The 17348-nt window shown below is 37.1% G+C and overlaps 2 protein-coding genes across 2 annotated transcripts; both read right to left on the bottom strand.

Annotated features, from left to right (window-relative positions):
• Positions 1 to 1596: 1596 nt before the first annotated feature.
• On the bottom strand, positions 1597 to 9451 carry LOC109008890 (beta-galactosidase 16-like). Its single transcript, XM_035686076.1, has 19 exons — positions 9275 to 9451; positions 8352 to 8447; positions 8125 to 8237; positions 7633 to 7699; positions 7420 to 7512; positions 7157 to 7300; positions 6875 to 6969; positions 6623 to 6731; positions 6465 to 6549; positions 6258 to 6376; positions 5966 to 6127; positions 5592 to 5764; positions 5395 to 5486; positions 4829 to 4944; positions 4399 to 4491; positions 3739 to 3846; positions 3393 to 3538; positions 2861 to 3212; positions 1597 to 2742 (listed from the first exon to the last, which is right to left on the bottom strand). Exons 1-19 carry the CDS (start codon positions 9449 to 9451, stop codon positions 2632 to 2634), a joined length of 2451 nt encoding a protein of 816 aa, XP_035541969.1. The 3' UTR covers positions 1597 to 2631.
• Positions 9452 to 12119: 2668 nt separating this feature from the next.
• LOC118344735 lies at positions 12120 to 13031 on the bottom strand. Its single transcript, XM_035686077.1, has one exon. It carries the CDS (start codon positions 13029 to 13031, stop codon positions 12120 to 12122), a length of 912 nt encoding a protein of 303 aa, XP_035541970.1.
• Positions 13032 to 17348: the final 4317 nt, after the last annotated feature.

Genomic DNA, 17348 nt, shown 5'->3' on the forward strand with positions numbered 1-17348 from the left:
CTTTCCAGGAGGTGCAATGACTGGGTGAGGTGGCATATCGCTTGAAGTTACATGACACAACCCAGATCCATGAAGTTTTCCATGTATCACAACTCAAGCAAAAACTGGGCCAAAGCACAACACCCATACCCAAGCTACCTCCCGTGAACTAGCAGGGAATCGTCAAACCTAAACTTGAAGAGGTTCTTGCTCATCGACTGAGGAAGAAGAAGAATCGGCCATTTGTGGAGGTCCTCGTACGCTGGCAGGGACAACATGTTGAAGAAGTCTCATAGGAACCTTACCACACGATGCATGTAGATTGTCCTCACCTTGTGGGCAAGGTGTTGTGAAGGGAGAAAATATCACACGATGGCACAATGAGAGTTAGGGTTAAGTGAAGCGAAGTGATGAGTTGAAGAGGAATTGAAGTGAATGTCGTGTGAAGTGAAGAAGGGTTATAGGCCATGAGCTTTAGCACGCGTGGGCTTAATAAAGGAAATGGCAGTTTTACGGTAGTTAGTAAATGGGTCTTAGAGTTAGGCCATTGGGCCGTAACCTTATTGGATTTGCTAAGTCCAAATATCATTTTATTAGTTGTATTTCTGATTTCAGGAGCATTTTACTTCTAATTTCCTATTGGCTGAGAGCCATCTAGGAGAATAGGGTCTGGGTTTGTTATAGTCCATGGTAGAAGATTGTTAGAGGCAAGTAGAATATTCTCAATTGTTTTTTCGTGTTTTCCGGAGGCACTCCGCTCAAAGAGAGCTGTGTTCTTACTTGTGACATTAATCCAATAACTTTCCATCGTTTTCTATCAATTTATATCTCTTTCCAAGCTTAATTTCTATTGCACCTTATCTGGGTTTATTACACTCCCACGACATCGCTCTCTACAACCAAAGCCACTCACACCCATCTCCAAATCCATGACTGCACCCAAATGGGTTCAACACGGTCTCAATAGATTAGAGCTCTTCCTGAGTCCTAGCCCTCACTTTTGCCACCGGCAACAGTGGAAACAATCCGGCTCTCTTCAGTATGCCAGTGTCGTTGACTCCCACCTCGTTTCCCCGAAGTACCTCCAAGATGGCGATGTGTCAAACTAGTTCATCCACCACATACCACCTCCGAGGCCGAAATGTTGTGCTACATGCAGCAATTACGATCAGTACGGAAAAAAGAAAACAAAAAAATACACAAATTTAATGTGATTCGACAGTGTGCCTATATCTATAGGAGCGGGGGCTGAATTTTTACTAACTGTCAAAGTAGGGTTACATAATACTATATTTATACTAACTCTAGCCGTACAAAAATATTAGAAAATTCCAATAATATCGTTCCGCTCCGTTAGACTTCGTTTGGTTAGTTAAATACTCTCAACTCATCTCAACTCATCATTACAACTTTTTCAAATTCCAACACAAAATATAATAAACAATTCAACTTTTTCAAATCTCAAAATAATAATAATATTAAAAAATAATATTCTAACAATATTTTATCATCTCAACTCAACTCAACTCAACTCATTTCAACATCCAAACACAACCTTACTTAGTACGCTACGCTCTCCTCACTCGACTCCGCTTCACTCTCGACATCAAACTGCTTTATCTGTATACGAGTCACATACTACAACACGAAACCAACAACGCCAGAGTGGCTCTGCTCGATGTTCGCAATGTGGGTATTTCTCTCAGTGACATCTGGGAAGTCTTTCGGCTCGGACCCGAGCTGGGGCGCCATTTGGGCGGTGCCCGGGTGCTCAGGCAAGACGGTCCCGCTCGAGTGTTCGATACAGTTACTGTGTTCCTCGAACAATATGGTGATGAGAATTACCAAAGTGGTGGACTTTATTTCGTCTCTGCGGTATTATATGGGGACCGTGGGGCGTGGAAGGCTTTGAGTTCCACCAGTTTCCGAACTGGGAGCGGTTGGCAATGGTTTCTGAGGATTACAGGTAAATCAGTTCTGCCTATTTTCATTGATAAAATCTCTTCTTTACTGATAAAAAAAAAAAACGGTTCTTAAGCTGGCTAATTGTACTGTTATTGATTGTACATTGTGTGTCTGTTGACTCTCTCTAGTTTTAACGTCTATTGGTCAAAATTGTTAGCATTTGATTACCCTATCAAACCAAAAAATCTCTCAGTATTTGATTGTCTATATCGATGTTCTGTAATTCATACTGGAGTAATAGCCCCTATTTAACAAACAAATTTGACCGAATGACTCTGGCCAAGAAGATGGTTCCATCTTGCCTAATGTGAAGTATATGAAGAGAGAAATGACTGGAGTTTTAAGGATTGTGGGAAGTCAATGTTGGAGCTTAGAGCATTTTTCTTCAACACCCTTCACCTTTGAAAGTGATCCATCTGTACCTAATCTTCAAGATTTCTATCTTTTTCCTTTTCTGGAGAGCTGTATTTCTTGAACTGCTTGTGTACTTGTATTGAACATTCGTTTTGAAGTTCTAAAAGCATATATTTACTAAACTAAAAATTGTTCCTTTCATTCATAGATAAAAAATCATAATTCAACGATAATATGCATTTATTACCTTCTTTACACATCTACAGATAAAAAATAGGAGTTGATAATACTAATCTTTCTTCCCCCATGGAAATGGTACAAACTTATCCAGGGTCACGTGCATTGTGCATCAACCAATAGAGCTTTAGGCTTGCCAGGGCATGGATCACCACCAAAAGTATGATTTGATACAATGATGGAACATTTACTCTTCCTTAGACAGGCCTGAGAAGTTACATTAAAATTAGAAAGAGAATTATAAGTCAAATTACTCCACATTGATTTCATGAACTTCAACATAAATGAAAAGCATATTACTTGGAAATAAGTTGCAGAAGCTCACCTTTTCTATAATGGTTCTGGAATTAGATGAGTGACAGCTTCCAATAGCATGATTCTCACAATCCCCTAAAGGTGTTCCAAAGCTTGCGAATAAGATCTTTGATATGGTACTATTTGGAGGACACTGGAGACGAAGTGCAGGTCTTCTATGAGGTTTCACTTGATAGATTATTCCGCTTGAGTTGTCTCTCATCCAGGAATTAGCTGGGGGCAAGTTGGAATCAGACACAAAGCCACATACTTTTTTTCTTGAAATTGTGTCCAGGGAAATCCCAAAGGGGTTCCCATTTTCTTCTTCTAGTAAAACTAATAGGTTGTCTTTGGGCTTGAGAAAAGATCGAGGCACATGGTACCTAAAATAGAAGTCCTACCATAAGTAAAGCATTTTACGACATCAAGAAATTTTACTTTATAGAAAACTTCTTTAGCAGAAGGGTAACAGTTTTCACAATAGAAACTGTTGTTCTCTGGAGAGGATATTGTGAGAATATTTACACAATAATATTAAAAAAAAAAAAAAAACCGTAGGTTACCATGTTTGTGAAGGATTTCCTTCTGAGGTGTGGTATGATACCCAATATCGGCCGATGCTCTGGCCATTGATCCAAACTTCTCCCTTTCCCATGGAACCAAGGTTCAATGCAAGAGGTTCATTTCCAGCAGGTGCATCAAATACCGTCTTGTATTCAACCACAAGAGAAAATATTAGGTTAAGACATATAATGGTTAATAAAATCAGAGATGTTATTGATTCTGATAGAAAGACGTGCAAGTAAAAAGGATTAAAAAAAGGAGAGAAAATCTTCCATCTTGTTGCACATCATGCATGAAGTGAACCTATAATTATTATAGGGTAAAAATGGGCTTTGGTATTCCTACCTTATACCATGCAAGTCGTTGTTGAGTAGAGCTTCCAACACCACTCCATTGAATTTTACTTGATCCAAGATTTGTATAAATTTTTAGTTTCTCTCCTAACAACCCAACCTGCAGAAAAGCTACACATTAGAATTAACCCGAGCAGTAGAATGGTCACATAAAATATGATACATCAAATTGATGCCAAAACAAAATACTTTTTTTTTTATAGGTAATGCCAAAACAAAATACTTAATAAGTGATGATAAATCATGACTTTTGAATTGTGGGTTAGACACCCAAAATATAAGTTTGATATTAATATGATATGATACTGAAATTTATGGAAAAACAAGGAGAAGTTGCAAATAATAAAATTGAATTTTCTATCCTATGCACCCGTGGGATTAGTCGGGACTTTGTTCTCAGACACCCGGTGCCAATAAAAAAATGAATTTTCTATAATGAGAAGGATGGGCTTAAATGCATTGTTGAATTTTCTTTAATTCATCTCAAATTGACATGTTGAAAACATCTTGAAAACTTTTCATGTATTTGCAAATAACTTCTTAGAAACAAAAAGGCTCAGGACTATAAATGAGAAAGCACATTGCAAGATATTACTTTTGAATGTTCTATGTAATGAAAGCAGGCAGCATTTTATAGCTATCAGTGAATTACCTGATATCCCCATGGGGAATTAGTGAAGTCTCTGCTTTGAACTCTTACTCTGCGCAAGCCTGCAACTCTATGCTCCAGATATGCTCCCCAATCCTTCATATGGAAATAAATTTTTGACACTCATGAAGAAAAAAGCATTTGTGTGTAATTATGTCTGTTTTATATTGTTACATAAAAGAATCGGTACTGCTTGCTTGTTTCACTGACAGTCCCCCTGGCTATTGTTGACAATTTCCTGAAATAAGCTAAATTTTCTTTCTGAAGGTTCTAATCTTGCTTTTCATCAAAATGAAATATTTTACTTGCCCATGTTACTGAATTGCTAGGAGAGGCCATATTAGGTCATTGTTTGGGTCTCATTTCATTAATTCACGATGCATAAAAAGTAAAAACTAGTGGGGAGAATGAGGGAAATGAGATCGAAAATTACCGGCAAGCCAACCATGACACTGAGTAAGGAGATGTAGTTTGTCCCCTTTCTTAACGTTATGTTATTCTCCAGGGAGAAAGCTCTGCTCTTGCTGTTGTGACTACCATGTGCAGATCCTAAAGAATAACAGAGTAAAGTTAAATTTGCTTGTGAAATTGTGATATATCAAAGAAAGTACTTGTTAACAGGTTCTAGTAGACAATAGCCGGGATGAAAATAGACATGTTGAAGCGTTTTGTTTTCATTGAAAAATACAAAACAACAAGGCACTGTGTTGAAAGCTTAGAGAAAAGGCTTGTTGTAGTATGGAATGAAAAGGCTTCAAAGGGAAGAAGGAAAAATTATGAATGAATCAGTCTTCCTTGCACACTTAAAGGTGTGGAAATATGATGAGTAAGAAAATGCAAGCCATCACTTCCCCAAATCTTGAAAAGAGAAGCTCACAAAATGCATACATTTCCATGTGGAAGAGGCATGCTGAATTTGTTAGCAGATGTAGAATTCACACGTTCATATTTGTGATCCACCAATTACTTGAAAAGAAATCAAGGAAACATAACACTTACCTGCAAACTCTCCATTTACAAATGCATGGAGAACGTGGCTGCGAGATCCAACATTCAGTACAGATTGAGCATTTGAGTTATCATTCTGAAACCTGCATATATATCGTCAATAACATTCATTTTAGTATGATAAGGCTTAGTTGTATTCAGCCAACTTTCACTTCAAGTCAGCTCTAGTGACTTTAAATTAGCTTTACCTGAAAGTGTACCAAAGATAATCAGACGCAGCTTTTGTTGTACTCATTTGCTCTAACAATTTATTTGCTCTTAATGAAGTGTCCTGGAATTTGGGGATGACTTCTTTGTACTTGCTCCATTGTTTGAAAGTTTGGCTCGAGATCACTGATCTTTTATTATATTGTGTGCTTACCTGTTGCAGGAGCAAGTTAAAAATGTGAAACTTAAAAATAGTTTATAGTTTGTTGTTGTTTATTGTGATTAAGCACTTATTGTCAAGTGTATCGCTTAAGCCTTATGTTTTCTGATTCTATTATGTGGAACTGGAACACAGAGACATCAAGCATATGGAATTATTAATACAAGAAATGAATTGTGTGCATTTGAGTCTTACCTTTGCAGTGTTGAAGACTGTGGTCTTGCAATCTGGTAGGATACTGATTGAATTTGGAGGCAAATCATATGTAAAATTATTAAAGAGAGCATTGACACGTCTCTTGCCATTGTTCACCAGAAAGGCAGCACATTCTCCAGAGTTCATATTGAAGACATAAGCCTGTACAGTCCAGCAGAATGATAAACAAAGGAGGAAAATATCAAAACGGACAAGATTTCTCTATATATATGGTTTTTGGAACAGAAATACTAGGAAAGAATACACAGGAGTTACTATTTTATGTTCTTACTTCTTGTTGCTGACCCAAAGGAACTGTAGATTGTGTTCCTGAAAGTAAAGGCTCCGAACATAATTTTATTGCAGCATGTAATTCCTTAAGATGACCCCACTTTGGTTGATTAAGTAGACCTGAACTCATTAGGTAAACAAGTCAATTATAAACTCAAATATATATGCAATTATGAGTAAAACAAGAGTACTTGCAAATAAAACGTACCGTACTCATCCAGAGGAGCATTATCATAATAACTTGTGGTTACATATTCAGAGCCTGTTCTTCCAAAATTGGTACCTCCATGATACTGTGAGGAAACTATGTCGTTAGGGGGGAAAATGTTAAGCTGAACAGAGAGAGAGAGAGAGAGACTATCATACCATGTAATAGTTTATGTAGCTTCCTCTTTTCTTTGCAATGAACAATGCAGCATGGAATGCAATATCTTTCTCAGATCTCAGGTAGGGTTTTTCACCAAATGTTTGAAAGCTTCAAAGAAAATTCAAGGCATTAGTTCGGTATTAGCTAGATTTTTGTTTTCCAATTTGTTTTCAGTCTCAACTTTGCCTAAAAAGAGGGCTAAAAAAAAATGATTGCAGATCATATAGATCAATATTATAATGAGAACATACAAACTCGTCCAGTTCTCCGTCCATAATGCTGGTTTATTGGGTGAGTTGGGTCCTGCAAATGTTTCTCCACATCGCATCCCATTGCATGTATTTATCTGTACATTAATTCATCAAAAAAATCATGAAATAGCTAAGGATCATTTGATATAACAAAATCAAGAAAAGAAAAAACAATTTAAAAACAGCGCAGAATCAGATCAGACGCAGTGCTCATAATGGTTCAAGAAGAAAGAACCCAGATCTGAAAAAAACAGTGCAGAATCAGAAGGAAAGCAAACTAACCACTGGATCAGGGGCATCATCTTGCTTACACATAACCCAGGGCACACCCGTTTCAAGCCCTACAGCCATTTTTGCAGCCCAACGAACGTAAGCTGGCCCTCTCTCACGAAAAGCTGCTTCCACCAGCTTGTACTCGTTCTCGATCTGCATTCATGCATGCATACGTACGTACACTTTATAAATCACGAAAATGGTACTGCTATTTAAACAAATCTCAGATGTTTACTCTTTCTTTACTTCTCATAATTAAGAACTTAATTAACCTGTGATAGTATAATCGGCCCTCCTTGGGAAGCATACAGTCTCTCTGATTTCATCATGTCGACTATCTTCTTTGCAAACCTTTGCATGTGAAACTTCCATGCATTGACAAAATAGGGAAGAGAGAACAGTTTTTTAGTAATGTTTCATTCAGGTCATATATGGGTTAAATTATGATATAGAGGGAGTTTAGAGATCATATAAAAACTAAATACCTCGAATGGTTCATTATCAGTTCGGAACACAATGCCCGGCACATCATGCAACCAAAATGGTAGACCCCTGCACACCACAATTATCAATCATACTCAGAAAATTATTATATATTTGCAAGACAGTGTAGAAGACACATCCTTTTACACTACTGATATGGTAGAATCTCTTGCAAACATTAGAAGAAAAACGAACATTTGTGACAAATTATTTGTAATGATAATGACTATTTACAATGAAAATAGACATATTTTGACAGAAAATAATCATTCTCGCAGAGAATAACTGATAACAAATAAGTAATTTTCTTGTAGTGAAATCAAGAACATTATGTCAAAACTGTGTCTTCCACACTGTCTAGAAAGAATATATAAGCATACACACAAACAAACGCAAAGTCTAAACACAGATTAATGTACGTGTTTTTTTGAGTTTGCCTATTGCACATATATAGAAGAGTACGTAGTAGGAGAGTTTAACGTTGCTTTACGTACCCATAAGACCATTCACCCTCGATGAAGGGTCCCACTCGAAGGCATGCATAAAGACCCTGTTTTTGGATTTCCTTAATGAATAGAACTAAATCACGTCCTCCCCTAAAATCAAACTGCAAATTACATACATTAAAACCAGCATCATATATATAGCCATAGGCATTAGCAAATGTGTACGTTATATCGAGAGAGAGAGAGAGAGAGAGAGAGAGAGGTCAGGGTCTTACATGTCCTTGCTGTGGCTCATGAAGGTTCCAAAACACATAGGTTTGGATTACATCTATCCCTCCCATTTTGGCTCTGGCTATCAAATGTGGCCACATCTGCAATAGAATTCACATAAGGGCATACACCGTTAATCATTTGGTCCACGTCAAGTAACGATAAAACGACCATGATTGAGATGATGATAAATAATATTTTCATAATACATCCAAGCATGATCAAGGAACAAGCAAAAAATGACCATTCAAATCATGAGAAAGGCAAGGGCTTGATGACTTGGCTGGATCAAGCTTTTGTCTTTATACAAGTGAGACAAACAAATTACTGCAGCATGTTTTAGTTAAAATCCAAATCATATACGAAGAGTGGGAAAAAAAACCTCATACGTAACCATATATATATATATACACACATATGGATAGAATAATTCTATGCATCAGCCACTATTCACTTTTACACTCTATATTTATATTTTTTTTTATAGGGTGTGGGTCGAGGGTGTTTTTCATAGAATGTGGAGTAGTGAATAATGGTTGATGCATAAAATTTTTCATATATATATATATATATATATATGCTTTTCTTGGACGTGTTTGATATATTTGGTTTATTTTCTGTCTCCCTATCTTGAAAATAAACTACTGAATTCCTGTTATGGAAATAACGACAACAAAACTTCGCAGGTTATCGGCCTGATCATCAACTACTGCATATTACTTCTGTATACATTGCGTGTAATTTGGGTTATCCATTCTGTGAATAATGTTTTCCTTCATTTATTCGTTCGTCATGCTCAATGTCCTACCTAACCAAAACAAGAACTGCATGGTTGTTTTCATTAATTTTCTCCATTCTCGTTCCTCCAAACTCTAAAAAGTACATTAATTTTTACGAAGGAAAAAGAAAAAGTGGAAAGAGCAAGTACATCTGGAGTGCTACGCGTATAGTGAATTGAGCCGGAGAAGAGAAGCCTGTGTTCGCCATTGATGATCAAAGATCTGCCATCATACGTTACGTTGCCGCCATGAACGAAGCCAATTAGAGCCAGAGACAAGCTGAACACCAACAAGCTGTGAAATAGCCACGATATCTTCATGGACATCATGACTTCAACTCTGATCTATTCTTTCTGATCAGTACGTATCAGTAGCCAGAGTTTCAACAAATCTCTGCAGTTCTTTGTTTCTTCTATATGTGTAACTTTCAGCCCTTACCATACATGTATATATATACACGTACACTCACTCTCAATATAGGACTGTTTAATGGTTCCCGGCCAGTCAAAACTAGCTAGCCTTGAGAGAAATTAGAAAAGGATAAGAGATCAGAACTAGCTAGGAATATATATCAACACTGCAAAATTCTCTCCCCGTATTCATCATACCAATTCTAGACGGCACAGATTAGGTGGCGGGAACAAAGTCGAGACTTCATAGAAAATAGTAAATCAAGCGCTACTTTTTCTGATCTTAAATTATATCTAAATTATAATTTGTTAATGCCATATATTATAATAAATTTTAATCTCAACCTATATCGTTGTTTAAATGTGTGATCATATCAATCGACTTGATTAATGATGATTAGAAAATCAAATATAAAGGATAAGTGAGGGCTTCTAATAAAATTTAGAATACCGTCTTCTTCTTAAAAAATATATATATATAAAAATTAAGAAAAATTTTCTGGATAAAATTAGAAAATTTTTAAATTTTCAAATTAACGTGAATTGATATATTAGATTGTTAACTTATTTTTATCGTAAAATAAATCTAACATATTATAAAAAAAATGTCAAGAGATGAGATCGAAGTATAAGAAATAGATTGAAACCACGTACGACTCAAGTAGCATAGCTAGATCACGTGGTAAATAATATTAGACAAGTAGATCAGTCCTGATCAAATTACGTACGGCCGAAAATTAAGAATCCAAACAACTTCTAATTTCTTCGATCACGGCCTCTTTTGCAGACGAGATTTTTTTTTTGGTAGATAAAGTTTCCATAATTAATAATTAATTGTGATATTGTACGTGTTAATTAAATTAGTAAAAACAAGAAAAAAGTAGATGCTGCGTGTTGATGTCCATTTGGATTGGAAAGTACTGATGTAGTAGTACTTCAAAATACTGCCCGGCCATGCACGTTATAAAAAAAAAAATTAAAATTATTTCTTATAAAAATAATTAATTTTTATTAAAATAAGTCTATTTTTATTATAAACAATCATTCTAATCTGTCATAAATACGATATATACATCAAGATCAAGATGATAAACACGATCATCGTAAGTGATCAGAACTACTATATACGAATCAGATTAGATCAAATAGCCTATTATTTTTGGATGTATATGTATTGTGTACTTTTTGATCTCAAACGTACACTTCAAATGTACGTTACAGTTATATATCATGTGTACGTGTGTTTACATAAGAAATTATATTTACAGTACTCTTAAAGTGTATAATTTTCTACATACTTATTTTTAAAAAGATAGATAAATTTAAGATTTACATGAAAAAATTATATTTTTTAATGGAGATTCTCACTTTTTTCAAAATGAATATGCAGAGACTACACATGATTGTATATAGCATTATCTTATATATATATATAGAAAAATTCTATTTAGCAACCCTACACTACACACATGCTTTTATTTTCTTATCTTTTTAATTTTTTTTTCTCTCAACAAGTGTGCGGACTGTTGAATGAATAACTCTATCCTATATAGTGTATAAAGCGCATCAGCCAGTAAATTAATATTTATAAGATATAATTTAATTTGAAAAATAATTTTTAAAATTTGAATCTTATATTTTAATCAAAATCGTACTGATATAGATACACATCAAATAATAAACACATGGGATCATGATATTATCCGAAAGACCATTTTAATGTTGCTCGTGGGAAAGTTCTTAAAAGTTAAAACGTGTAAATGCTTTAAAAAATGATTTATCTAAATTACTTCAATGAATTAGATAATGGTGAGACAATTCTGTGGCTACTAATCATTCCTCATATATATATATATATATATATATAAGAAAACGCCCAGGTGCGTTAGTTTCAGAGTACACCTGATATAATGATTTAAATAAATAAAAAATAAAAAAAATAATAGCTTATTTGTTTGAAAAAAAAAATACAACGTTAAAGAAAGATAAAAAATCAAGATTAAAGAAAAATCTAAATTTCAGCAAAGTATAAGCATAGGTCTACATCCATATTGAATTATCTATTTACTCTCTCTATAATAATAAAATATTATTAATTTTTTATTTAAAAAAAATTGAAACAAAAAGAAAGAAAAATGAGTATATTGTCAGAACAAAAAAGACATAAAAAATAAACGTCAATTCATATGCGCCGCGGGACTATTAAGGGCCTTTTGGTAAAACATGATTCTTCATTAAATTCTACAAAAGAGTTACATGTCAAATGGTCAAGAATCTTAAAGACATTTTAGTAAAACAAGATCATTCATTAAATTCTGTAAGAGAGTTACACGTCAAATGATCAAGAGTTTTAAGGGTCTTTTGGTAAAACATGACATAACGGATTTAACAGAAAAATAAAAAAAGTTACCAGAAAAAAAAATAAAAGTTAATATTCACAATTAGATAGCCAATTATCATAATATTTATAGTAGATAAATATAATAAATGTGTAAAGGGAAATATATTTATACGCAAAAGTCTTACAAAAGAAAATTTACACACTGACATTTTTTTTTTTTTGAAAAATACCTCCTTGTATTCATTAACATCTTGTATCAGTATCCATGTACAATTTATCTATGAGTAATTGATTAGTAATCAATTCAGGACCCTCTTCTACCCAGTACATATCACACTCCCCATGTATAGCCAGTTTTGCCAATTGGTGAGCAACCTCATTACCCTCTCGATGCACAAAGCCAGTTTCCCATCTGTCAAACATTCTCAACTTCTGCTGCAATCCCTCCACCAGATGACCCCAACATGAATCATTTTTCTCCTCTTTGCTCACAGCCTCAATTACACCCTTGGCATCCCCTTCAAAAATGACAGCACCTAGTCCCAACTCTTCACAGAGGACCATAGCTTCCCAAAGAGCATAGCATTCAGCAACATAAGCAACACTACTGAACACTCTAATAGCAGAACAAGCAGCAACAAGCTCCCCTCTGTCATCTCTGATAACCACCCCAACGCCCAGCTTCTTTGAAGAGATATTAATTGCAGCATCAAAATTAGCTTTTAGAAAGGAGCCAACTGGCTTTTTCCATTCCTTACCTCCAGCGACCCCCCTCTTTACACTCTGATTTATTGCACCTTCCTCCCTCCCTGTTGCCAACTTAAAATCCTCCCATCCTGACAAAGACACCTGCAAAACACTAGCAGGATCCAAGAATTTTTTCTCAAAAACATATTTATTTCTTCTATACCAAATATTCCTCATAATCATAACCATTAACTCTAGATGTTCAGTTGAAAGCTTGCTGTTCATTTCCTCCCAAAGTTGAAAAAAATCCCCTATCCCCACCCTCCACTTATGAACTGGGTTACCCTTCTCTGCCCAAACATCAATAGCAGCAGGGCATTCCCAGATAGCATGCATTATAGATTCATCTTCATTTAAACAAAGAGGACACTTGGCATCCTTAACCACCCTTCTCAGTAAAAGATTCATTTTAGTTGGCAGAATGTTGTTAGCAAATTTTCAAAGGAAGTGTTTCACTGTCCCTGGGACCCCAAGCTTCCAAATCTGCTTCCACATAGGAGAATCCCTATCGCTTTCTGAAGTTTCCCCCTTCTCTTGCCTCCTTACCACCTGCAGCATATGATAAGCACTCCTAACTGAATACTTGCCATCTCTTGTGAGGTCCCAAATAAGTCTATCCTCTGCACCCATAGGACTAATAGGCAAAGAAATAATCAACTCAGCTTCATCTTCATCAAAAACCTGCCTTATCAGATCCCTCCTCCAGCCTTTACCAGAGTCATCAAACAGATCACACACATAGGCCTCAGCATTTAAAGTGTTCACTTGAGTCTGCACACAACCAGTCACACGTTTTGGAAGCCATTTATGGCCCCAAATTTTAGTAGTTTTCCCATTACCAATCCTCCACCTCATTCCTCTCTTTATAATACTCAAAGAAGACCAAACACTTCTCCAAATGAAAGATGGTGATTTTCCAAGTGAGGCTTCCAGTAATGAAGTACTTCTGAAATATTTTTCCTTAAAAACTCTAGCCACAAGGGAAGTGGGATCTGTTAAGAGTCGCCACCCTTGCTTGGCTAGCATTGCCAAGTTAAAGTCTTCAAGTTGCCTAAAACCCAAACCACCTTCATACTTTCCCATTCCCAACCTACCTCATTTCTGCTAATGAATCCCATTATCCTTTTTATTTTGAGACCACCAGAATTTTGCAAAAATCTGCTCAATTTCAGTACATAACCTTTGAGGCAACTTGAATACACTCATCGTGTATGTAGGAATGGCTTGCAAAACAGCCTTGATTAACACTTCCTTTCCAGCTTTTGAGAGAAAACCATTTTTCCAATTTTGCATTCTACTCCAAACCCTTTCCTTCACAACACGCAAAGCATTATACTTTGATCTCCCTACTATGGCAGGAAGACCAAGATACTTTTCATATCTATCACAAATAAAAGAGCCAGCCTCTCTATATATTTCATCCCTCACCTTTTCTTTTGTATTTCTACTAAAGAAAATAGAAGTTTTATCCTTATTAAGTTTCTGCCCTGAAGCCCTTTCATAGCACTCAAGCACTTCATACATTCTCTTCCATTCCTCAGTAGTTGCCCTTCCAAAGATCACACAATCGTCTGCAAATAGCAGATGATTGATCCTTACACCTCCTCTCACAGCAGCAACACCTCTTATAAGCTCATCCCTACCAGCCTTCTGAAGCAAGTGACTCAGGCCTTCAGCACAAATCAGAAACAAGTAAGGTGATAGAGGGTCCCCCTGCCTTAGCCCTCTTGATGGGATAATTTTCTTTCCAGCCTTGCCATTTATCACAACTGAGTAGCTCACTGATTGGACACATTTCATGAGCAAACCAGTAAATATCTCACCAAACCCCAGTTGGATTAGCATGAGTTTTAAAAAGGGCCACTCAATTCTGTCGTATGCTTTTGACATATCAATTTTCACAGCCATACTACCAGTTTTCCCTACTTGCTTTTGCTGCATCGAATGGAGCAACTCAAATGCAACCATGATGTTATCTGTGATAAGCCTATCTGAAATAAAAGCACTCTGATTTTGAGAGATAGCCACATGTAAAACCTTTTTGAGTCGATTGGCTAAGACCTTTGAAATCAGCTTATATAAAACATTACATAAACTGATTGGTCTAAATTCCTTCACTGACTTGGGCTCCTTCACCTTAGGAATCAGTGCAATATGAGTATGGTTTAGACCTGCCACCAAATCCCCTCCATTCAGAAATTCCAAGACAGCCTCACCTACATCTTTACCAAGAACATCCCAATGCTTTTGATAAAAACCAGCCCCGAAACCATCAGGCCCTGGGGATTTCCATGGTGACATTTGCTTTAAAGCCCCATCCACCTCTTCCCTTCTAAAAATCCCTTCCAAACCTTTTCTCATAGTACTCGAGATCTTAGGTTCTATATCAGCAATACATCTCATAATGTCACTTTTTGTAGGGTTACTAGAGGCATAGACATCAGAGAAATACTCTTCAAAAGCCCCTTCAACTTCTACCTGTCCCTTTTGAATAATTCCTTGAACATTAGAAATTTCAGAGATGACATTCTTTCTTCTTCTCTGGTTTGCACAGGCGTGGAAGAATTTTGTGTTTCGGTCACCCTGCTTCAACCAATGAGCCTTTGCTCTTTGCTTCCACCAAATATGATCCTGTTCTAGCAATGCTTCCAGCTCCCTACTTACCTTTCTTATCTCTGTGACATGGTCAGGCCCTTCATCATCTTTAAGCTCTTTGAGCTTATGAGAAAGAGATTTAATCACAGCCCCTCTATTCAAAACCTTACCAGAGGACCATTTCCTTAGTGCCTTTCTACACATATTTAATTTTTCCTGCACCTTTGAGAGTCTGACCCTTTCCCCCTCATTCCTCTTCCACACCTCCTTAACTTTTTCACCACATTCCCCATCATCATTCCAACACATTTCATAACGGAATAGCTTAGTCTTTTTCATCTTTTTGAAACAATCTGTAGAACAGCAAAGAAAGATAGGGAGATGGTCAGAACACCAAGCAATTAGTGTTTCCACTTCAACATAATTAAATGTCATTCTCCAAGCCTGATTTGCTGCAGCTCTATCAAGTCTTTCCTTTACAAAGGAGTCATCACTATGGCCATTACTCCATGTATATTTGGTCCCCCTCCACCCAAGGTCAAACAAGCCCCCTGCATTTAAAGCATTTCGAAAGTCCTCCATTTGGCTCTCTCTTCTTTCATTTCCCCCCCATTTCTCCCCTTGAGATACTATTTCGTTGAAATCACCAAGCACACACCATCCCACCTCAGAGGATGGTTTTAAAACTTGTAAAAGATCCCAAGATATCTTCCTCTTAGCAGCCTCGGGATGCCCATAAAATCCTGTCAAAAGCCATTTAGAGCCCTTCCCTTTATCCTTCACCCAGAGACTAATATGCCACTGAGAGTAGTTCCATAACTCAGCCCCTTCAATATCCTTCCATAGCATCACCAAACCACCACTCCTTCCTCTCGGTTCCACCACCAAACAGCCATCAAAACCTAGTTTTTTCTTCACCAACTCAACTTTATTAGAACTTAATTTTGTCTCCATGAGGAAGACAAAATCCGGCAGCTTTTCCTTTGCAAGTTTGCAAAGGACCTGAACTGTCCGAGGGTTGCCAAGCCCTCGGCAGTTCCAACTTAAGATCCTCATTGGTCCTGGCAGGGCTGCCCAGCAGCACCTGCCAATAACCTAGATTCCTCAGCATTTTTAGCTCCCTGCCTTGTCTTCTTTAACCCCTCCCCTTCTCTCCCCTCCTCTTCTTCCTCTCTTACCATGACTCTTTTCCCCCCGACTGCCCCCAATCCCTGATCTGCATTTTTTCCTTTAACCCTTGCTCTCCTCTTCCAAGTTTTCCTAACATTACCTTGCCCCCTATTCCCTACTATCCCCCCACTTAACCCATCCCCTTTACAAGACAATGATACCCCTTCCACCACCTCCCACTCCTTCTCAACAGACTCTAAGTTGCCTACTGCCCCACCTTCCTTTTTACAGCACAAAGGAACCTCCTCCACCTCTCCTATCTTCCCATCACTCCCATCCTTCCCCCTTCAGCACCGTAACCAACATGTTATGCCCTCCACCATCTTCCTCAGCCCTCCTCCCATCCATCTCTCTTTCTTCCTCCCCAAATGACTCTGCCACCTCCATATCAGAACCATCAGGAACTTTCCTACCCTTATCTTCATCATAAGTTGAACTCTCCCAATCTCTACTACTCCTATCAAAACCCGTTTTCCTCCACCTCCCCTTATCATCTTCTCTCTCCTTATATAGTCTTCTTCTTGGACCCCACTCAGCTCTAAGCCATGATCCAAACTGCTCATTAGCATCCAGTCCATCATCAAGCCCCTCCTCACCTCTCGTACATCCATTTTTCCCATGAATCAGCCAACCACACTGGAAACACAACTTAGGCATTTTTTCATACTTAAGGTTAACCCATACCTCCCTTCCACTCATCTTAATCCACCTGCCTCTAACAATCGCCCTTCTTAGAGGTATTTCCACCCTAACTCTCAAAAATTCACCCCACCCTATACCATTCCCAGCAACATCAACCTCAATCACCTTCCCCAAAAACTCCCCAATCAAACGACCTTTCTCTTTTGTCATACAAATCAATGGTAGATTATGGATCTGAATCCAAAATAACTCATTATCAAAGTTCCACAGATTCGGCTGGGTAAATGCCTCAAACACCTTGAGGACCAACAGATGGTT

Source organism: Juglans regia, chromosome 15, assembly GCF_001411555.2.
Source record: "Juglans regia cultivar Chandler chromosome 15, Walnut 2.0, whole genome shotgun sequence".
Taxonomy (NCBI): Eukaryota; Viridiplantae; Streptophyta; class Magnoliopsida; order Fagales; family Juglandaceae; genus Juglans; species Juglans regia.